The sequence below is a fragment of the Procambarus clarkii genome, chromosome 51 (assembly GCF_040958095.1).
Source record: "Procambarus clarkii isolate CNS0578487 chromosome 51, FALCON_Pclarkii_2.0, whole genome shotgun sequence".
NCBI classification, from domain to species: Eukaryota; Metazoa; Arthropoda; class Malacostraca; order Decapoda; family Cambaridae; genus Procambarus; species Procambarus clarkii.
In genome coordinates, this window is record NC_091200.1 from 17648407 (window position 1) to 17673406 (window position 25000).

The 25000-nt window shown below is 45.1% G+C and overlaps 2 protein-coding genes across 4 annotated transcripts in view; one reads left to right on the forward strand and one right to left on the reverse strand.

The window, feature by feature from the left end:
* LOC138351796 (spermidine/spermine N(1)-acetyltransferase-like protein 1) overlaps positions 1 to 6615 on the reverse strand; it is a 54456-nt gene extending 47841 nt beyond the window's left edge. The window contains exon 1 of the mRNA XM_069303802.1: positions 6487 to 6615. Coding sequence (XP_069159903.1) covers positions 6487 to 6615 — 129 coding nt within the window. The remainder of the gene's footprint in view (positions 1 to 6486) is intronic.
* tefu (Serine/threonine-protein kinase tefu) overlaps positions 1 to 25000 on the forward strand; it is a 194936-nt gene that overhangs the window by 45959 nt on the left and 123977 nt on the right. The gene's annotated exons all lie outside the window — the stretch shown is intronic.

Below are 25000 nucleotides of genomic sequence, written 5' to 3' on the forward strand. Positions count from 1 at the left end.
TATATATATATATATATATATATATATATATATATATATATATATATATATATATATATATATATATACTATGGTATGGGACTACACGTGCGTATCAACCCTGGCTAACACCTACATTAACCTCAGTGTTGCACAACGAGGTGGCGCTGCCACCCACAGGGAAGCAGCCAAATCCCGTAAGTATAGAGAACTGGATCACCACTACAATTTTGTCCCCATTGCTTCCGAGACGCTCGGCGCCTGGGGTAAAAGTGCTACCAGTTTTTTGAAGGAACTGGGTTCTAGGCTCATTGAAACAACAAGGGACCCGAGAGCTGCAAGCTTTCTTTTCCAGCGCCTCAGTGTGGCGATACAGAGGGGAAATGCGCACTGCATCCAGGGTTCCTGCCCGCCATCTGAGGAGCTGGAGGAACTCAACAACCTATGACAACCATCTTTGTAACCCATATGTAACTCCTTTTTTGTAACAAAGTTCAAATAAAGTAAATATATATGTGTACATACAAAAGAATGGGGGTGGTAGAAGATAATATTAGTGTTCAGTGAGAAACCACAAGGTCTCCTCTGAATACTTTTTATTTTCTTCTCCGAGGCTATGGGTCCCCACATTGGCACCAGAGGTGGTACCCTCACAAACTTTAAAAAAAAAAAAAAAAAAAAAAAAAATATATATATATATATATATATATATATATATATATATATATATATATATATATATATATATATATACACGCTGGAACCAATCGTATTGGCGTTTGCCTTTCTACTGGAGACTTTCGGCGCCGTGGAAAGGGGGGGAAGGGACCTGCTGCTTGGGTAACAGCTTCTTCCTCGTATCAACCTACCCTGGCTTTGCGCCCAGGAGAGGCCACTCCAGACCGACAACCAGAGCTCAACTCCATAGTCGCCTGACTTAATGTTTTACTTGACATATTCCATTGTGATAAACAATGGACCTGCTAGTTCCAGTTTGCACTGTTCTGAGACACTGGTAGAGTACTTTAGTCCTGGACGATGTTCAGGATTAAAGTATATACTTGCTGGATGGTCAGTGAGTGGTTGTGGTGGTCTTAATAACTCTCCAATGATTGATAGGTCTCAAGCCCAAGCCTTAATCAGCTAAGAAACTGCACTAACCAATTGTGAAAAGTGCATTGAACGCGGGCAAATTTAAGATGAGTCACTTGCCAGTCCTTGTGAGTCCTTGTGAGTCCTTGTGAGTCCTTGTGAGTCCTTGTGAGTCTTTGTGAGTCTTTGTGAGTCCTTGTAAGTCTTTGTGAGTCCTTGTGAGTCCTTGTGAGTCTTTGCGAGTTCTTGTGAACCCTTGTGAGCCCTTGTGAGTCCTTGTGAGTCCTTGACAACTCTTGTGAGTTCTTATGAGTCCTTGTGAGCCCTTGTGAGCCCTTGTGAGTCCGTGTGGGCCGTCATGAGGTGTAGCAGAGTGCGGGTGTCCCACCCTCACCATGCTAGCCTCATATCCATCAGGCGGGAAGCAAACACCACCCCCAGTCTCTCACACACACACACACACACACACACACACACACACACACACACACACACACACACACACACACACACACACACACACACACATATAAGTATTCTTCAGACACTTGGACAAGGGGGGGAGGAGGCTTTCCAGGCCCTATATGCAACGAAAGTGAGACCAGCTCTTGAATATGCATCCCCAGCATGGAACCCCCAACCTGAAGAAGGACAAGGAGAAACTAGAACAAATACAAAGATATGCAGAGAGACTCGCTGCTAAGCTGAATGGATTGAGCTATGAGGAAAGACAGAAGACAACTGGGTCTTCCCACACTAGAGGATAGGAGAGGTAAGGGGGGGGGGGACATGATGACAACATACAAGATCCTAAGGGGAATTGACACAGTAAACAAAGCAGGATTGTTTAAAGCTTTGAACAGCTGAACGAGGGGTCATGAATGGAAGCGAGAAGCATAAATGAGTCAGAGACGATAGAAAGAACTTTTTTTTTCAAGAGCTGTTAATAAGTGGAATAGGTTAGATTTAAAAGTAGTTAAACGTTCATTTGATTCAAATTAAATGTAAATATGATAAAATTGTGAGAACTGTGTCATTGCCTTAATTTTTAGAACGGTCGGAAGGCGGGACTTGGAGCCTAGTTCGACCTCACAAGCACATCTTGGTGAGCACATCTAGGTGAGTACACACACACACACAGCTAATGGGGTGAGAATAGCTTGAGCTGCCTCATCCCTTTGTGTGTATTTTACCTCAATAAACTTATTTCAATTTCAATTTCACACACACACACACACACACGCACCACATCCAATGTATTGGACTTGTTCAGACTGGCGGGACTTACCTCCTGTGGCACAAGCTGGACAAATTACCCCGCCCGGTGTGTAATGATGACACATTCCTTGACAGTAGGTGATAACAGTCCAACAGCTTCCCTTGGCGGCGCCTGGCGGGAGAGTTATCAAGGTTATGATATACTGGCTGATGGATGGTGTCTCTTCTCCCTCCCCTGCTGCTCTAAGTGCCTTATTTGGAACCGCCTGCACCACAAGTTGTCGCCTGATGGCCCTGGGGGGTGGGGGTTGTGTCACGTGGTTCACATCGACCAGGTTGGCACTGGGGGGGGGGGAGGTCATGTCACAGGGGTCTCCACCTGTCATGTAGCGTTGTCAAGGCTGTGGCACTCCCAAGACACATCCATTAGGTTGTACTGAGTGAGTAATGGCTCTCTACTTGATTTTGAGTGTGTTTATGGAGTCGTGGCACTCTGGTCCACACGGGTCATGTCGATTTGTTGAACATCATCCATTACGATAGCCCTGGATGGAGTGCTCTGGTTCACGGAATTGTAGTGGGTGGCTCCTGGCATTCTGGTTTATGTCCATTAAGCTGTGCTGGCTGACAGATTAGCGCTCAAGCGTCTGACCGTTAATAGCTTCAATGCGAAAAATGCGAAAATAGCCTCAAATGAAATCCAGTATTAGTACTTTGGTTAGATTCGTGCGCTGTGAGCTCACCAGAACCTTCCAAGAGCGAGCGAGTGTAGAGCCGTTGGTGGGGTTGTTGTTGTTGTTATAGATTCAACTACTCGGAACAAGTTCCAAGTAGCACGGGCTATGGTGAGCCCGTAACTTACCTGGCACAGGAGCAGGGCAAGTGTTGGTGGGGGGGGGGGGGGGGGGGCAGGAGTCCTATACATAATTATACTTATCTTGGGGTCCCCTCTCCACCTTCCTTAGGCCAGTTATTGATATGCCCCAGGATGCAACCCACAAATATTTCCTAACTCCTAGGTACTGCTAGGTGAACACAGGCATCAGGTGAAAGGAAACGTGCACATCCGTATCTCTCCTGCCAGAGAATTCCTACAGTGACTTCACGACTGCGAGTATTTGAGGGTGGTGGTACTCCAGTGCCCCCTGGCGGCGGGGCAGAGTACCGACACGCGGCCAGTACAAACATCAACTCTTTGATCTACTCTGACGTATGGACCTCAACTGTTGTTTGAAGGGTTATTGACACTTTGCGTTTGGCTTAACGCAAAGCCTGATGACTATATGAACGTCTCCTGTCGGGGAAAACCCCGCCTTGCGGCAAATAAACGCCCTGAGAGACAGATGTTTGAGGCAGCCCCAGGAGGCAAACACCGCCCCGACCTCACACACAGCGAAGACTGTAGCCAAAATAAGTCAAGGCACAAACATGGCCCCTCCTAAACTCGTGCCCACATGGGCAAAAACGCAAAAAACGTCTTCCAGTGACGTCCAGCAGAGCAGGAGCCAGCCGCCCACCACACCATGAGGGCACACACCAAGGCCCTCCATCATCAGGCGGTGGACACCGTCTCCCCACCCGAAGAACCAGCCAGAAAACGGAAGGAATTGCCTTGCGTTAGACAGTGGCCCTCAGGCCGAGCAGGTGTCCAGACCTCCGCTCGTCGACAAGGGTGAACCAGGGCGCATATACGACCTTCCCGACACCCTGTCCTGCAGGAAGCGTGAGATCTGTTCACTCATAAGAACTATGAGACACTCTGATCACTCTGGCTGACACATTAGGTCGTGTAATGCTGTGACTGATGCAGCAAATATTCTCCACAGTTTGTCATCATCAACATTACTTTTTAAGAGTCTTCAGAAAACAGCGATTCAAGTCTATGGATCTATTAAAACTGGTGCATACCTAAATGTTGTTTGGAAACAAGAAATCTTGATGTAATGTCTCTGTCATATTCCTGCTGTGTGACTGGTTGGACTCTCTACTAGAAGGTCTAAAGAGGTCTTCCTTCTTCTAAACTAGTCTTTGTAAATATTTTCAGTTATGAGACTAAAGAGTATACTTTGATATTTGATAAATTAATCTAATTATTTCATCATTAGATGAATTTAAAATAAAACTTTAAACGTTTAAAAGTTCGATAGTTATATCGCAGATGATAATAATATCAAAATAGATTAAAAAATGACCTAGGAAACTGAATTTTAACATTTTATTTCAAGTCACATAAGAGAATAGCAAGAAATTCAACATTATTTTTCCAGCAAAGATAAATGTCTTTCGTGCGGCCAGCGGGCGGCACTCCAACAAGCGGACGCCACGTGGCACTCTGTTTCAGAATGGAGGTGCCATGCATATTCATGTGGCACCCTGGCAGGTGATGGAACCTTGCACTCTGTGACGTACACTTACACCACTGATTGAGTGTGTTATGATTTGTGGTTACTCTACGGTGTTGAGTGTGTGTGTTGAGTGTGTGTGTTGAGTGTGTGTGTGTGTGTGTGTGTGTGTGTGTGTGTGTGTGTGTGTGTGTGTGTGTGTGCTGAGGTGTAATATATATAACTGTATATCACTCACAGGGTGAGGTTAATGGCTTGCGTAGATCTCTCCCAGGAATAATTATATCATATCATTATCCCTTAGTTCCATTACATTTCATTACTGTTGTATTTCCTAATGTATCTGTGAAGCAGTTTGAGGCGGATCTTTACCCACTATGGCACTTACAGAACGTGTCTCTGCTTAATCTTTCTTGTAAGTTTCATCTCTGTTACCATTTCTGTTGCGGATCTTCCTTCTTCCTTCAAGTCTGGCCTCGGGCCTGGCTTGGGGAGTAGAACAACTCCCAGAACCCCATCAACCAGGTATCAACCAGGTATCTCCATTTCCTGAAGCTTGTGATCACCTGCTTACACCGCTGGTTAAGCAATGAGTTATTCCTGCGTCTCTGGACAGGTAGAGGTATCTCAGCCGCTTCCTGTTGTGTCTGGATGTGGAGGTTCATTATGTTTTGTTGGCAGGGGAATTATGGCCGACTTGTGCGGCCCTGATGGGAGTTTTCTCAGTCCTCCAGTTTAACCTGAATGGCAGCAGCCGTCTGGCTCCTGAGCGACTCACACACACACACACACACGTGCACATGATGCACAAGGTGGGGGCTTTGAAAAGGACTTTCCCTCTTCGTTCGTGTGTGTGTGTGTGTACGTGTGTGTACTCACCTATTTGTGCTTGCAGGATCGAGCATTGACTCTTGGATCCCGCCTTTCCAGCTATCGGTTGTTTACAGCAATGACTCCTGTCCCATTTCCCTATCATGCCTAGTTTTAAAAGTATGAATAGTATTTGCTTCCACAACCTGTTCCCCAAGTGCATTCCATTTTTCCACTACTCTCGCGCTAAAAGAAAACTTCCTAACATCTCTGTGACTCATCTGAGTTTCCAGTTTCCACCCATGTCCCCTCGTCCTGTTATTATTACGTGTGAACATTTCATCTATTTCCACTTTGTCAATTCCCCTGAGTATTTTATATGTCCCTATCATATCTCCTGTCTCCTTTCTTTTCTCTAGTGTCGTAAGGTACAGTTCCTGCAGATGCTCTTCATATCCCATCCCTCGTAACTCTGGGACAAGCCTCGTCGCAAACCTCTGAACCTTCTCCAGTTTCTTTATGTGTTTCTTCAGGTGGGGGCTCCATGACACACACACACTCCATGTGTGTGTGTGTGTGTGTGTGTGTGTGTGTGTGTGTGTGTGTGTGTGTGTGTGTGTGTGTGTGTGTGTGTGTGTGTGTGCGCGCAAGCTGGTCAGAATTGCATTTCACTTTTGTAAACGCGCATGAATCATATAATGTATAAAGACCATACCTCGAACACTGTTTATGTAGGACAGACATAAATGTGTCTGCCCTTGTGTGAAGGTTAAATTAGCATTTAAAAAGCACTACAATCACCTTCAGTGTTTGACTGTTCGCTGACCTATATGTTTAACAGATCTCTAACACTGTCCATAGAGGACAGAAGAAAATGTATATATGCTGGTTAGCAGTGTAAATGTGGGGCCACGTCTGTGGTAGAAAAACAGTAATAAAAAAAAACTCCCATCGCTCTTGTGGGCCTCAATTATAGGCTTAGTTAAGAACACAAGAATAGTGGACACTGTACAAGGCATATAGGCCTACCACACTTGGCAAATACCTTTTTATTTCCAGTTACATCAACTGCAATAGTTGTATATTGAGTTGAAACAATCCAACGACCCAACATAACAGCCAGCAGCGTGTTCCACCAATCAATAACTATATTTGTATAAAAATATTCACACATGTTTATAAGAATGTAAATTTATTCATTTCGAAAATAACTGATCGCTGGGGAACTGATGCTGGAAAAATAACAGGTAACCAATAGTTGCATAGATAATGAACCACACGCTCCCATCATGCTCCTACACCACCCATGAACCACACGCTCCCATCATGCTCCTACACCACCCATGAACCACACGCTCCCATCATGCTCCTACACCACCCATGAACCACACGCTCCCAGGGACACACCATGCTCCTACACCACCATGAACCACACGCTCCCATCATGCTCCTACACCATCCATGAACCACACGCTCCCAGGGACACATAATGCTCCTACACCACCCATGAACCACACGCTCCCATCATGCTCCTACACCACCCATGAACCACACGCTCCCATCATGCTCCTACACCACCCATGAACCACACGCTCCCATCATGCTCCTACACCACCCATGAACCACACGCTCCCATCATGCTCCTACACCACCCATGAACCACACGCTCCCAGGGACACACCATGCTCCTACACCACCATGAACCACACGCTCCCATCATGCTCCTACACCATCCATGAACCACACGCTCCCAGGGACACATAATGCTCCTACACCACCCATGAACCACACGCTCCCATCATGCTCCTACACCATCCATGAACAACACGCTCCCAGGGACACACGCTCCCAGGGACACATCATGCTCCTACACCACCCATGAACAACACGCTCCCAGGGACACACGCTCCCAGGGACACATCATGCTCCTACACCACCCATGAACCACACGCTCCCAGGGACACATCATGCTCCTACACCACCATGAACAGCACGCTCCTGGGAACAACAATGCACCCACAAATCACTCCTGAACAAAAAAGCTCGTGTAGCCGCTGGCGTATATATGCAGATGTGGTGTTGAGTAATCGCGGTTTCAAGACTCCCTGATAACACGCCTGGAAGAAGTAGGTGGTCGTATCTTGCCGGTGAAGGGAAAGGATGATCCTCCGTGCTGGAAATTAATTTTAATAATAATATTCCATCAGTTCCGAGGAGACGGAGTAACGAGGTGTCAGGGACGCTCCTTGTAAGTCTATCATGAATTTTGGATTGGGCTGTGTGGTGGAGTCCTGTCGAAGCCCGTCACAACTTTTACAAGCGGGCTGCAAACTTCAAGGCTTTAGGGGGAAGTTTTAAATGTTAGTTTAAGACTTTGGCATTGTTCGTGGTGAAACTGTCCCGTGTAGAATATTAGTGGGGCCCGTCTGTGAGGTCCTCTGGGTGGGCTAGGTCTCAGAGAAGGGTAGGAACTACTTCGAGGGCCCGAACAACGGTCGGAGCCTCCTGGAGGGGCCCGAACAACGGTCGGAGCCTCCTGGAGGGGCCCGAACAACGGTCGGAGCCTCCTGGAGGGGCCCGAACAACGGTCGTACCTCCTGGAGGGGCCCGAACAATGGTCGGAGCCTCCTGGAGGGGCCCGAACAACGGTCGGGGCCCCCTGGAAGGGCCCGAACAACGGTCGGAGCCTCCTGGAAGGGCCCGAACAACGGTCGGAGCCTCCTGGAGGGGCCCGAACAACGGTCGGAGCCTCCTGGAGGGGCCCGAACAACGGTCGGAGCCTCCTGGAGGGGCCCGAACAACGGTCGGGGCCTCCTGGAAGGGCCCGAACAACGGTCGGAGCCTCCTGGAGGGCCCGAACAACGGTCGGAGCCTCCTGGAGGGGCCCGAACAACGGTCGGGTCCTCTTGAAGTAACCTGTCTTCGTAATAAAGCGTCGCATCTTGACGCATACTTCACCTAACGCCAAAAATCGTCGTACTAGACAATGGTAGCGTTAGCTCTTATTTGTAAACATTCAAGATCACTTCCCTATTAGCAAGTTCACGTGGGTCCTGTATCTCATTAGTCTACGTCTTGGACTCGCAATCCAGGAACTGGGATTCGATCCCGGTTAGACACGTCTCATTTCACCTAATGCCTCGCTTCACCTTGCAAAAAAAAAAAAATACCCTGGGAGTTAGATAGCTGTTGTGGGATGTATTTTGAAGAAAGTCAGTAGTTGGACTGTGGGGGGAAGAGAGGGGGGGGAGTCAATAATCCTATGCATAGGCCATACATGTGGTTATCTTGAGTTGATTTCGGGGCTTTAGTGTCCCCGCGACCCGGTCCTAGATCAGGCCTCCACCCCCAGGAAGCAGCCCGTGACAGCTGACTAACTCCCAGGTACCTATTTACTGCTAAGTAACAGGGGCATTCAGGGTGAAAGAAACTTTGCCCATTTGTTTTTGCCTCGTGCGGGAATCGAACCCGCGCCACAGAATTACGAGTCCTGCGCGCTATCCACCAGGCTACGAGGCCCTACAGGCCCAGGCTACAGGCCCAGGCTACGAGGCCCTGTGGTGAGACACGTTGTCACACACTATGTGGTCAGACATGTTGTATGACCAGACATAATGTGAAACAATTCCCTCAATTTCTGGCGATAAAGTATTAACATTCCCATGTATTATCGGAGGCAATCCCCAGTATAAACACTCTCTGTGTTGTTGATCAAGTAGCAGCAAGAAGTGCTAAACCTTGTACGGTACGAGTGCCTCTGTTCCCGGGAGTGCTAATGTTCCCGGGAGTGCCACTGTTCCGTGAAGTGCCACTGTTCCCTGGAGGGCATCAAACATTTGCAGGCGGCCTCGGAAATCAAATACTCCGACCCTGTTTTTTTTTCTTAAACGGGTTAAAACTAGTGAACTATGGAGCGTGATTCCTGGAATTATCCTTGATGAATACTCCCACACACCCCGGCCTGGTCACGGACCCGGGGACCACAATGTCCTCCAGCAACGCTAGTTCAACGTCCAGTCAACACCATCAACGTCCAGTCAACGTCAAGTCAACGCCATCAAAGTCCAGTCAACGTTGACTCCACCGTGTCTTCAGTAAGCAGTTTTTCTTCCTTTTTCCTCGTCACGAAAATTTATATCTTGAGGAGTCCGGAGGAAGGTGAAGGCGCGAGTCGTATTAATACGCGTTGATACAAGGTGATGAGTCGTTGATATTACAGCAGTCAGGCCTCTCTGGTTGACACAGCGGACAGAAAATGGGCTACTAAAACACCCGAGACTAACCTAACTAAGCGACCCACGCACAGAAAACTGAATGTTTGTCAGCCCCTATGATTTATTATTATCATATTGTCCGTTGGGGAGTTTTAGGTCAAAATACGATGTTGGTTCGAGAGCCCAAGATGGTGACGGACACAAACATTTTGGCCAACGGAGTTTAAAACCAACCTAACAAACCCTAGGCCAATCGAATCCAACTAAGCCTTATCTAAGCCAATACATCGTAACATTAGGCTTTAACCATCAGAAACGAGCTTCGTCGAAGCGTCTTGTGTACGACTTGACCATATCCCGTTGTTACGAAGGGTCGCAGGTGTGTGAGAGAGACGTTGGCGCCACAGACCCGTCACTCACCAACAGGTAGCCCGCGTCTTAACAAGTAACCAGGTGCAAGAGACCCCTCGCTCGGTACAAGGGTGTTCGTGCTGGTGAGTCCGTCACGTGCTTGTGATCATTAGAGTGGCTGGACAATCTATAAGTCGGGCGGTGAGAGGTGGAGCAGATAATATGGGCCCTCGAGTGACTTAGAGCCAGCACTGCCACACTCTCAGAGGGCTCACCTGAGCGTGGGGGGCTAGTCAGTCACAGAACTATGCCGCGAGGACACGCACACTCACCCACCATTGTACAGTATCAAATTTAAACACGTGTACACACCTAGATGAACTCAAGTACATGTGCTGTTATGGTCGAACCTTATGTTTTAATCTTACTGCACGGTTTTCAACGTATATAGATTAATGAGTCTTTTCTTTTCTTCTAAGTGGAAATAATCTGACATTTCTTCTGATATCCTGTTAATTATTAAAGATATCTTACACGTCGCTATCATCTCACTATGTTAGTTCTTTACTCTAAAGGAGGAAAATCCAGCTACTTCCGACTTTCCTTACGTTTCAGTACCGACTGTTCAATGGCAAGCATTGTTATGTATCAATGACAATGATCTAGTTCGATGTGTTTACCTAAGCTATAAACAGGGAGGCTTGGGAAAAGAAGTTGATAAAAAGGAGGTAGAACAATACAGCAGGAGAACAAGGCGTGTAAGCCACTAAGAGGAAGAAGTGTGTGGCCAACACCAGAAACGGTTGTGCCGCACACACAGGAACAACACCTCGCTAGCCTCAGCGAGGCTAAACTCATCATTAAAGTAGAAGAGAGCATTAGGAGGCAGAGTGTGCACCCATCACTCATCACACTACACCACATCACTCACCTCGACCCATTCTGGCTTTTGCGAATATCAGAAGTTATTGGCCCACTGTTCTTCCTTCCCCACCTTTTACTTCGTAACCTTTCTCCTTTCGTTTCTTCCATCTCCATCCATCCTCTCCCTCTTTCTTCCCTCTACTTCCCTTCTCCTCACACCACAATCTTTACCTCTATAGTGTTCGTGTAACAGGAGAAAATTGGAGGCCTTCCTTCTCCCTATTACTCTCCCTATTACTCTCCCTATTACTCTCCCCATTACCCTCCCCCCCCATCGTATTATCCGAAGGTCATAGTGTACATATTATAGCCAGAGATGACAACCTTGGTAACACTGACCCGTAACTTGTGCAGGGTTGTCGGTGGCAACGCTGCACGGAACACCTGCAACAATAAACACGGGTTATTAAGCAACATGTGCTCCTCGTATTGTATTTTTTTTTGTTATTCTATCTTTGGTTTCATCGATATTTTTTGTTATTGTCATTTATTATTTAGCCAGATTTTGTTGTCTGGCTTTTGTCACATTATTGAGCTTATTTTATTGCATTTTTTCTCTTGTGTTGTTCTGCGAGTCGTGTTTTACTTGGTAAAGAAATTATATATTAATGAGATATATATTTTGAGAGTTGTATATTAATTGGTATAAAAAATAAGTCGTGGTGGACTTATTTTTGATAATTTTGTCTAATTTTAGATTATATCGTCTTATAAAATTATTTTTTATTTCGTCTAATTTCATCTTAATTTGTCTAAGTGCATCATATTTTGATCTCTTGCTATCATATTTTATTATGTTCTTTTTTGGTGTTGTATTGTGTTCTTTGTTATCATATTTTGTTCTGTATAATATTTTGTTCTATATCATATTTATTCTGCATTGCATTTGTTTATTTTGTTTTGTATTTCTGCAACTCAATTTTTTGTTTTTCATATATTATCGTACTGTATCAGGTTTGATCTTATTGTATGTTGTCTTAATATAATATTTTCTTTAATTGAATTAAATTTTTAATTTTAAACTTAATTCTTTAAGTTTATTATTGCCATTATTGTGAATTCTTTCCGAGTCCACGAAGAGCCAAACAGACATGCAAGAAGCAAAGACAAACATGTGAAAGAGCAAGGACACACATGTAAAAGAGCAAGCACAAACATGCAAAAAACAAGCACGAACACGCAAAGATGCAAACACAAAGATGTGAAAGAGCAAGCGTAAATATATAAAAAAAAGCAACCACAGACAAGAGCAAGAAAAATTACAAAGAATTTTAACAAAAAAATATGCAAACATGCAGAAGTCGAAAAGCTAACCTCTCTCTCTCTCTCTCTCTTGTTATATTGGGTGTCTCCAAATAAGGAGCTACAGGGAGCACAATAAGGAGCTACATGGAGCACAATAAGGAGCTACATGGAGCACAATAAGGAGCTACATTGAGCACTGATATCTTGTGTTTGAGAGATAACCTCCAGAATTAAAGCTCTCATGTTGCTCTATGACTCTACACACCTCACCCTCACCCTCACTGTTGCATGCATCTCGTAGCTAAATCTTGATGTACTAATTCTCTCTCTCTCTCTCTCTCTCTGGTCCTAAGTCTTTACACTCGTATAAGAAAAAGTTTGCGAGTAAGAGCCGTCATTACTAGTGCCGACCGTCAGCAAAAGTTTTATACAAGCGATGCGTCGAGGATGACCCTCGAGGAGGACCTGGGTGGTTAATGTAGCACTCTGGCAGCCCCTCCGGTGGGGGTGGCCAGAGGCCGCCCTGCCGCTCCATCGTGGCATTAAAAGTTTTATGTGTGTGTGTGTTTCAGGCTCCTCTCAAATGTCTCTTCACCTTCCGTGTGATCGCGGAGCCAATTGCTTGATGTGTTGGCCAATGGGGGCCAAGCGTAAGGCAGGTTTGGGGCTCCAGTATATGGAGCTCCAGCTCCTGGGACGTGTTTACAGCTGTGATTGTTTTAGATCATTAACCGTTCTTCGAAGCTTTTATGGAAATGGGTTTCACTCATTTCAAATGAACGAATCGCGGCTCTTAAAATGCTTCGACCAGCTCTGAGTGCAAACGAGTGCAGCCCCCTCACATCTGATTACTTTAGAGAATTATGTGTAAGGTGTTTTTCATTCATAACCAGGTCATGTTGCGGATGGATTAACAAGTATTTGACGATTGTTTATAAGGAGGGACGGACCCCTAGACCTGACCTCGGGGTCTTGGGGGGGGGGGGCAATGATTATAGTGAGAATGAAGCCCTTAACTGATCCCCTCGCCCACCACCACAAACCCGTTGTTCACACAGTAGTTGATTGGACCATCACTCAGGTTACAATGTAGTCGTATCTCTCACTTATAAAGTTTCAATGTTCATACAATGTTTTGTGTTGGGTTTATCTAATTTAAGTTGTCGGTGACAGGAAGCCTTTACTTAGCCTTACTGAGGTCCTCAGTCCAACTACACATATCTACAAATAGATGAATATATGCATCGGGTGAAAGGAAACTTGCCCAACCGTCTTTGTCTTAGGGAGATAGTCGAACCCGCTACCCTCGGTTGTGAGCCAACGACATAGACCACTGCGCTACAGAATCCTACTAATTATACAGTTTTATATAATATATATATATATATATATATATATATATATATATATATATATATATATATATATATATAATAGAATGTCTATTCAAAGTTGGAGGTCAGATGCATAGGGCTAGACTCACCAATTTTTTAACCATAATTTGTTGTTGGGTACGTGTCCAACATGGGTGGATTAGGGTTGGCATCAATGAAACGAGTGCCGCGTGACACAATGCCAAAGCGATCCCCACGACGAATCATGCAATATCAATGTCTTACAATATTGCAAAAATATTCATTGTTGCCTGTACAAAATATAATAGACCAATATGCGTTGATGACGTCATCAATAAGGGGTCTCTCAATCACCATGTTCCCTTCCCTTCACTTCCCTTCCTTCCTTCCCTCCCTTCCTTTTGAGAGGCGTCGCTTGATCACGTGTCCGGAAGATGGCTGCCTACACCCTGGTACTGAAGCCTACACCCAGGCCGCCCTCTCTACAACACCCCGACCTCCAGAGACAGAGATGGGTGGAGAGAGAGAGAGAGAAAGAGACAGGGACACCGAACACACAGAAAAAGAAATACAGTCACACCGAAAGACAGACACAACAGACAGAGACATTGTAAACAGACAGAAGGTATTTATTGACAAAGTTGACATGTCTTATATGTTCTCATTTATGAGCGATGTTTCTCTCGTCAATTTTCTTGTGACTTTTTGGTGAAATGATGCCGAGTCGCCCCAAGCACCGGGTCTCCCCGGGCACCGCCGGGTAACCCCCACATCTAATATTATATGAAAATATACTCTGGAAATTGTTTTCGGTTAAGCCTAGGCCAAAACAATATCAATGCATGAGGACGCGCCCCCTAAGCCGATATAAGGCACAACCGGTTTCGTCGAAGCCTCCTTGAGAGGACGTGGGGATTCCATCAAGCCGGAAGACAAATATTGACTTGCTGCCCTCTGCATCTTGCAGGTTATTGCAACACTACACGCCCCCTTAGAGACACGTTATTGCAACACTGATTACATACCCCGGAGACTGGGTACTGTGCTTCAGATAACCCCCCAGAGACTCGGTACTGTGCTACAGATTACACCCCCAGAGACTCGGTACTGTGCTACAGATAACACCCCCAGAGACTCGGTACTGTGCTTCAGATAACACCCCAGAGACAAAGTTCTGTGATTCAGATTACACCCCAGAGACTCGGTACTGTGCTACAGATTACACCCCAGAGACTCGGTACTGTGCTACAGATTACACCCCCAGAGACAAGGTACTGTGCTACAGATTACACCCCCAGAGACAAGGTACTGTGCTACAGATTACACCCCCAGAGACAAGGTACTGTGCTACAGATTACACCCCCAGAGACAAGGTACTGTGCTACAGATTACACCCCAGAGACTCGGTACTGTGCTACAGATTACACCCCAGAGACTCGGTACTGTGCTACAGATTACACCCCCAGAGACAAGGTACTGTGCTACAGATTACACCCCCAGAGACAAGGTACTGTGCTACAGATTACACCCCAGAGACAAGGTACTGTGCTACAGATTACACCCCAGAGACTCGGTACTGTGCTACAGATTACACCCCCAGAGACAAGGTACTGTGCTACAGATTACACCCCCAGAGACAAGGTACTGTGCTACAGATAACACCCCAGAGACAAGGTACTGTGCTACAGATTACACCCCCAGAGACAAGGTACTGTGCTACAGATTACACCCCCAGAGACAAGGTACTGTGCTACAGATTACACCCCCAGAGACAAGGTACTGTGCTACAGATAACACCCCCAGGGACAAGGTACTGTGCTACAGATTACACCCCCAGAGACAAGGTACTGTGCTACAACTATTGTACTGAACTATTGTCTATATATCTTTTTTAATTATATATTCCTTCGTTTCAAAATCTGCATTGATATTTGAAGAACTTTTTTCCCCTGTTCGTCTGGCTTTTATCCACTTGAATACATCGAGCAAATCTACTTTACAGGATTTTGATTTTGACAAAAATAAAACTGAGGACACTACCACACGAAGCTGCTCCTATTTATATCCATCTCAGACTCATACATGTCTAACCTACGCTTGAAACAATCCAGCTATCTCCCGACTATTATGTTACCTATTCATGTGTTCCATATATTAACCATCCCATTTCTAAGCCAGTATTTACCCATGTCTTTCTTGAATCTGAATAAAAACCACCCTATTTCTAAACCATTATTTACCCAGGTCTTCCTTGAATCTGAATAAAAACCACCCTATTTCTAAACCAGTATTTACCCAGGTCTTCCTTGAATCTGAATAAAAACCACCCTATTTCTAAACCAGTATTTACCCAGGTCTTTCTTGAATCTGAATAAAATAACGAAGCACTTGTATCATGTAGTGAGTCTTTAAGAATTACGAATCTAGTTGATATATTCATCAACTGATCAATTTTTCTAATATTGGGTGGTAATGGTGGATAAAAGACTCAATAAACGAAACATGAGAATGATAGAGACGAAACAAATATGAAATAAAATGATTGCAGAAGTCGATAACAAATAATATAAAGGGATTCGTACAACAGGAAAATAAGAGGAGTTAAATGGTTTTGAAGTAACAGTTCGTATATTATTTGGCATCACTCCTAGTGGCTATTGGTACACCATCCAGTGATCATTGGTACACCATCCAGTGATCATTGGGACATCATCCAGTGATCACTGGTACACTTTGGCACTGTTATTGCAATGTTCGCAATGCAATGAACGCACTATTTGTCCTAATATGCAAAGCCCGATTTGCATAACAAGCTGAGTTTTCCTGAAATTATGTATTTTTCAAAAAAATTTCTTATGAAATGATAAAGCTTTCCATTATATTATGTAGATTTCATCGAGTTAAAACTAACGCAGAAATATAACCTAACCTAACATAGCCAAGTTAGAAGTTCATGTTCTTAAACAAATATAATAAAATTAATTAATATAACCCAATTTAAAAAGAAAATGGAAATAATGAAAATCACTCTGCCTGTTGAGAATCGGGCCTTGCATAATAGGTCAAGTAGTGCGTTCTGGGTATTAGGTACAACATATATATTTATATACATATGTGAATATATAATGATTGTGACAGAAAGGATGAGATTAATAACTCTAACACGAATCTCCTCGTTGTTGTTAGGTGTTTTTTCACTAGAGAAGGAGGATGAAAAATTATGTCTCAAATGGTCAGTTTGAAGTTTTATGTACTTTAGAGAGTTAATTTTTCAACTTGCTTCTCAAGTGAAGAAAAACAGTTGAAATATAGAGAAGACTCGTGATATAATCATTTATACCACCCTTTCTCTCATATTCAGTGATAGTATACAAGATTATATATAGTAGGCATCCATCAGTCTCAGTAGGTATATGTGTGTCTGTGTGTGTGTATATATATATACATATATATATATATATATATATATATATATATATATATATATATATATATATATATATATATATATATATATATATATATATATATATATAAGTGTTTGGCAGAGGTATAGCGTTGTGGAGTCAGTTTTGGGAAGAGTGTACAGGGAGCGACAATCGGCTATCACCGCTCCTGCTCGTCTGGCGACGCCTCCCTCCCTCTCTCTCTCCACTTCATGCATACATCAATTCCTCGGCGGTAAATTATTCATAGTGTAGCGAGTTGTTGGGAATTAGATCATTCAAGGCGAGCGAGGGTGTGGAGACAACCGTAAAAGAGGCGAGGGAGAGGCCGCAAGTGGGAGGTTTATGACTGAGGAGCGTCTCAACACGTGATGCTTGACAGGTGACGAGCGGAGAGTGATTGGATCGTTTAGAGGATGTTCTTGGCGGAGGCTGGAGTCTTGGGAGAGTGGGAGGAGGGCGGGCTGAGGTGTGGTAGCAGATGGGGTGGTCGGGTGGTAGAGGATATGGTGTGGTAGTGGAGATGGCAAGGCTAAGGAGATAGTGATGGAGGACATCAACTGATGAAGATGTTTGGTGTGTAACTTCGCGATGAAATATCTGGCTATGGCACCTTGCCTCATGACAGCGCTCTTGCTGGTAGCTAGTAGTTGCTGTTGTTGCTCGTAGCTTGACGTTGTTTCGTTGCTAGGAACAAGACTAGACTTTGTATACTGGACATCATTACTGAAGACTAGTGACCACTCCATAGCTCTGCTCTTTAGTTTTAAGAAGAAGCAAAAATATTAACTTAATGTTGAACATTATTGCTGTCTTGGTACGTTTCAAGGCATTTTCCAAGAAACTCATTTTGTGGTCCTGAGCACTGAGTTAGCTTGCCTAAGTCCGTCTAAGCTTGCCTAAGTCCCTCTAAGCTCGCCTAAGTCCGTCTAAGCTTGCCAACAAGGAGCAGAATACAATTGTCTACAGCTGTAGTTCCAAGACATATGTTCAGTAAACTCACAAGAACGTGATTTGTCTATTCTATCAAAAAATATTGAAGCTGCTTGGTGGAATCGAACCCCCCTTTACTGAGGAGTTTAGGGATGCGGGTTCGATCCCACTGTACTGCTTCAATATTTTCTCCAGCCCGTCCTCATTAACAAAGGTCAAAAGTGAAGCCCCCAAACCCTTGTTTATGAGAGCAAAACGCTTTACACACAGCTCACAATTACGTTCAAACCTTTTTTCAAACACTGCTTCACTCTCGTCCTCTGTTCGAATCTCACCTATCTAAATGCTTCACCCACATACTGCAAATTGTTCAATGACACCTAAACACTTAAGGTAACGTACACATATGTAAACAAAAATCTAATATACATTAACAATTGTTAATATTGAAGAAAATACCGACTTTGTATACACAGTGTTAACAATAGACGAATGTTTCTTCGTAGTCTACCACAGCCCGGATGAGCATAGGTTGAGAGCAGGATGATGTTCTCATATTTACAGACGAGGCTCGCGGGAGCCTGTTTGTGTGCAGTCCCACACAGAAGGCTTGACATTTCACAGGACGGCCAGACCGTTCACAGATAAGGCCAGACACAATCATTAAACATCCCGGACGTCACAATCCACCGTAGACAGCTTCAGCAACAATCCCACCAAGAATAATGCCTCGCTTCGTATGCAGGCGATGAGTCACAGTAACGTGGTTGAAGTATGTTGGCCAGACCACACACTAGAAGGTGAAGGGACGACGATGTTTCGGTCCGTCCTGGACCATTCTCAAGTCGATTGTCAATTGTCAAAAATGCCTTGCTTCATTCACCTTTACATATTACAATTAATGCGTGGAGATTGTAACGCTGTCGACCACAGCGTCAAAATTCTGCAGTGCTGCAGTAGAACTATAAGCAACGCAATAGTGACGATACCTCGCGCGAATAGGCATGGATCTTGAGTGGTTAAGAAGACTGACTACACAGGTTCGGGTCCAATCACTTCAAACTTGAGGCTCGTCAAATCACGACAGCGGGCTGGTTCTCCAGGCCTGGCCAGCCTGGTCGAGGGCTTGCATGCAACAAAGAGACACTACCATCACGCTGTGGGTTGCAAACCGGCCGATCTCAGCGTGGGTGATGCAAGTTGCAACAGTTCAGTACACTATACGGAACCATGAGTGGGTATACAATGAGGTATTACTGTATACACCCATTCTGTACCCTATGGGAGCAAGTATTCCTGTATTATTAATACACACCGGGGGATTATTTCTATGGTATTTCGACAGCCAAAGTTTAACTACAAATACTAAATCGCGTTCATGTTTGCTGTAAATATCAGGGTTTGAGATGGTGATTGAGACCAGGAGACGCTGCCTTAGTAGCAAGTCTTTTAATATGTCGTGGTGTAGTTGACTAAGGCAGCGTCTGGGGTCATCCAGGGCGTAAGTTCGAACCCTTATCACGGCCCTTGTGGATTTGTTTATTTGATATATCACAGTATTGTGATTTGTCTGTGATTACATGAGTGTGATAAGAAGAGATCTTCCATTACAGGATTGCAGGCGTTGTACCACTAATTCATGCATCATTGATGGTTTGGTCAGGTACTATGCTGTCATTGTCACTATTATGTAATTAATGTATTATATAATATATATATATATATATATATATATATATATATATATATATATATATATATATATATATATATTGTGGATTTTCCCAGTTAAAAATGAAAAACTAGTTATGTGTAGTCTTTGTATTGGTGGGTTCCTCCTGGCTGTACCCTCTCATGTACCGTGTTAGCACCACTTGTACCACGGCTGCTGCGCTCCCCACTGCTGTACCACTGTTGCTTGTTGCACTACCACCTTCCTCACCACCACCACGTGCATCACCACCACCTCCACCTGCAGCACGACCACCAGCACCACCACGTACATCACCACCACCACCAGCTGCAGCACGACCACCACCACCACCACCACGTGCATCACCATCACCGTGAATGGTGAGCAGAAGGGAGGGTGTGAGAGATAACATGGAGACTGGACACGAATAAAAGAGGAAAGGGTTGAGAGGGCGAACCAGAGCGACGCCCTCGTCCCCTTTCCCCTGCCTCCCTCCCTCACAACACCACTCCTCAAAAGACCCACAGGAGGAAAACACCATCTGTCATCCCTGAGGAGGAAGGCTAGAGGATGGAGGGCGGGGTAAAAGCCGTCTTGGAGGGGGACAACGACCCAGGCACTGAGATCCGACCCCCCACCAAAAGGGCTCGAAGTTTGTCGATATTCCCCCCGCCAAGCTGTGTCTTAATGATGTTTGGTGGGATCATAGGGTGGCGGTGTGAGCAAGCTGCAGGCGATGAGTCTCACTACTTGAAGACGGTGGAGCGAGCCGGCGCCCCCTACTGACTCCTCCTGCCACAGGCAACAACAGGTAAACATTGATTAATACAATGCAGTATTGTAGGCGTTGTATACTGTATTGTGTGTGTATGGAGAAGTGTTTGTGCTGAACCCAGGGCCAAACATGGCCCTATAGTGAATGTCACTGTGGGTCAAACATGGCCCTGTAGTGCCTGACAGTGTGGGTCAAACATGGCCCTGCAGTGCCTGGTGACTGGGGAACTCCCAGGGCCGTCTCTTTGATGTAAAGTTCTTCCCACTAGAGAGTTGGGAGACTCCTTGAGGCTGACAGTCACCCACTCTCAGCTCACTCTCTGTCACCTGCTGCTTGTTACAATAACATGCTACTACACCTGTTTACTCTTGTGTGCACACACACACACACACACACACACACACACACACACACACACACACACACACACACACACACACACACACACACACACACACACACACACATACACACACACACACACACACACACACACACACACACACACACACACACACACATATACATATATATATATATATACACACCATGCAGGGTGCACCAGTGGGTGGGGGGGGGGGGTAATGGTGCACCCTGCTATAATTGGTCTAATTACCAAAGAGCGGAGACAGGCGAATCATCAGCCAGGAATTACGCCAGCACAATTTTTGGACGATCATTAATACGTTAACTGGTTACAACAAAACTGCCACATAATTGTATTTTATGATTTTCTTCAGGCAGGAATACATATTTCTTTTTTTGGGGGGGCTTATATATACCCGTGTCCTCCCAGATACGTGTGTCATTATGTATCACCTGTCACAATGTGTCACGTGTCAGTATGAAACACCTGGGTCAGTATGACGGAGGCATGGTTTTGTCTTTGGAATTCTGGTGACCTCTAGTTCGACCGTGTTAGGCACATATCCTACAGGAATCAGGGTGCAAAATTTGTTGAGGTTAGCCCTAAGCTTTTAGCCTCCATCCTCGGACAGAGAGATGAGGAGGGGGTCTGACATTCTACCAGACACAGGCACCTTCAAGTATCTCTTGTAGTATACATATATATATATATATATATATATATATATATATATATATATATATATATATATATATATATATATATATATATATATAATGTGTGTGTGAGAAAGCTGCATGAACGCGCAAGCCATAGATCACTAAGAACTCTTTGACCCGGCCAGGATTCGAACCCATGCCGTCCAGGATCACCCCTAAACGTACACAGTACCGTGACCACCGCACCAATGATCGTCTAATCATTGACGATCATTGGTGCGATCATTGGTAATAATAAGCCGTCTTCAGTGTCTTAAAAATAAGAACAAAATTACTCAGCCCCAAAAATTGTAAATTTATAAATAAAATATTAAAAAGTGATACAACTGAACACCATTTAAAATACTAAGACAATAAAAACTTTACCAAAAGATATTACAAGTTTAAAAGACCTAACAACCTGCTTGCGGAAGACGAAATTAGAGTCAACAAAGGAGATGAGGACTCCGGGGTGTTCAACTCTGGGGTGTTCAACTCCGGGGTGTTCAACTCTGGGGTGTTCAACTCCGGGGTGTTCAACTCTGGGGTGTTCAACTCTGCGGTGTTCAACTCTGGAATGTTCAACTCTGGGATGTTCAACTCTGGGTGTTCAACTCTGGAATGTTCAACTCTGCACTCATTCTCACAATGTGAATTGATTCCAAGAGGCTGAGGTGCAGTCTAAAAGCAACCGGAAGTTAGTACAGTGAAATCATCGCGAGGTGACTCAAGGCTTCACAGTGACCTCATGTACACGGCTCAAGGCTTCACAGTGACCTCATGTACACGGCTCAAGGCTTCACAGTGACCTCGTGTACACGGCTCAAGGCTTCACAGTGACCTCGTGTACACGGCTCAAGGCTTCACAGTGACCTCGTGTACACGGCTCAAGGCTTCACAGTGACCTCGTGTACACGGCTCAAGGCTTCACAGTGACCTCGTGTACACGGCTCAAGGCTTCACAGTGACCTCGTGTACATGGCTCAAGGCTGATCATCAGTTGACGGGCCAGTTGTATCGTGTCTCCAGGCGGCGCCAGGGTTCAATAGCTGACCCTTGCATACTTCCAACTGCCAATTCTACTGAACTACTTCCAATTCCTTATACTGATATCGATTAGTGTTGCGACCCAAGTGTAATGGGCGCTGGTCACTGAATATACTCGTTATACCATCTTGAGTCATGAGCACTCAGCTCCAGACTCTCACTCACCGCACTAAGATGCGGTGAGTGAACAAACACTTGGGCTAAGAAGTATAAATCTTTTGTTTTACCGAGGAAGCGACGATAAAATATTGAGGTAAGAGGAGAAGGTTTCCTTGAGTAATTGCGAAAGTATACTAGATATGATAGCAAAATGTTTTTTTTTTAAATGATGTACTCTGGATAAAGCGTGTGTATGGAAAGGTAAAGTGAAGTGTTTAATACACATAGTAGAGGTAAACGTTGCTGGCGGCCACACACAGCACCGCTCCTGTGGCAGATAAGTCCACTACGGGCTCACCATAGCCCGTGCTACTTGCCCCGCTCCTGTGCCAGGTAAGCTACGGGCTCACCATAGCCCGTGCTACTTGCCCCGCTCCTGTGCCAGGTAAGCTACGGGCTCACCATAGCCCGTGCTACTTGCCCCGCTCCTGTGCCAGGTAAGCTACGGGCTCACCATAGCCCGTGCTACTTGCCCCGCTCCTGTGCCAGGTAAGCTACGGGCTCACCATAGCCCGTGCTACTTGCCCCGCTCCTGTGCCAGGTAAGCTACGGGCTCACCATAGCCCGTGCTACTTGCCCCGCTCCTGTGCCAGGTAAGCTACGGGCTCACCATAGCCCGTGCTACTTGCCCCGCTCCTGTGCCAGGTAAGCTACGGGCTCACCATAGCCCGTGCTACTTGCCCCGCTCCTGTGCCAGGTAAGCTACGGGCTCACCATAGCCCGTGCTACTTGCTCCGCTCCTGTGGCAGGTAAGCTACGGCTCACCATAGCCCGTGCTACTTTGCCCCGCTCCTGTGCCAGGTAAGTCTACTACGGGTTCACCATAGCCCGTGCTACTTTGCCCCGCTCCTGTGGCAGGTAAACTACGGGCTCACCATAGCCCGTGCTACTTGGAACTTTGGCGCCGTTCAAGAGACCGCAGGAGACAGTAAGACCAAAATAAAGCTGCCGACATACGCTGACGAAGCATTACTGGAGCCGAGGGCTTTAACCAGAGCCAGAAAAATACTCGACAATATCTGATTATAATTTGAATGTATAATGGAGCTCCAGGTATCACGCCAAATATATTCCGCTCTCTGGGAGAAGTATCCTGTTAGGCGGGAGAGATTTGATTATTTTTAAAGCCTGGTTTAAAGCCGGGATTTTTATTTTTTTGTTACCTCCCATGGTCTTGCGTGGGATGTGTTCACCTAGTTGTGCTTGCGGGGGTTGAGCTTTACTCTTTCGGCCCGCCTCTCAACTGTCAAACAACTGTTACTAACTACTAACTATTTTTTTCCACACATACACACACCTGTTTCAGGAACTTGTGCACCTGTTGATTGACGGTTCAGAGGCGGGACCAAAGAGCCAGAGCTCAACCCTCGCAAGCACAATTAGATGAGTACACACCAAGGAAGCAGCTCCGCAACAGCTGTCTAACTCCCAGGTACCTATTTACTGCTAGGGAACAGGGGCATTCAGGGTGAAAGAAACTTTGCCCATTTGTTTCTACCTGTTCTGGGAATCGAACCCGGGTCACAGAATTACATGTGCTGCGCGCTGTCCACTCAGCTGCCAGATGTGTTGGTGCTATCTGTCTGGTGTCTTCACTGACGGCCCCCTACAGCTGTCAACAAGGACGCACTGCACCACTCAGTAAGATTTAGACAAATAATATTGTCCTCCCTCAGGAACGACAACCCAAACTGATCCTAGCAGTTACTGTTGGGGATTTCTCCTCTATCATTTCTGAATGTTTGGAAAAATGTAGTTTTAATAACAGATTAGTATACCTGAGTGTAGTTCAACTTCACCTTTGGCTGATCATAATCTGATTTGGCTGTCATCATAATGTTGTATATATGTGTGGGATGGTTTCCATACAATAGAGATTCTAAACCCTTTATTCTGTTTAGTGCACAGGTTATTTTTTTTAATTACCGTTGTGAAATTCCAAGTGCTTGAAGAACAAGCTTTTTGAATCATAGAAAATTATTCGCCTACTGTGCTTTTAGTGTTCGTGTAGGTAGCTGTAGTGCAGCTAGTTACGTTGTGAAGATTTCAACCAGTTGTTTAACTCATCACTGATAGTCCGCCCCGTGGGGGCTGCAGACACCACACAGCCAAACTTAGGTTGTCTGGAGTAGTGTGAGGTTGTGTCTCTGGCACTCCCTTAGTCAACCCAGAAGCATTTTCCTTTATTTATCTGGGTTTATATGTTTATTGGTTGCTTAGGCCAAGTAATATCTATCTTCAATTCATTTCTATTCATTGTTTGTCGTGTAAATAGTGATTTGCATAGATGTCGGAGTGCTTTATGTATAGTCAGTCTATATTTTATATCTGCCGGGTTCTAGGTGAAAAGGA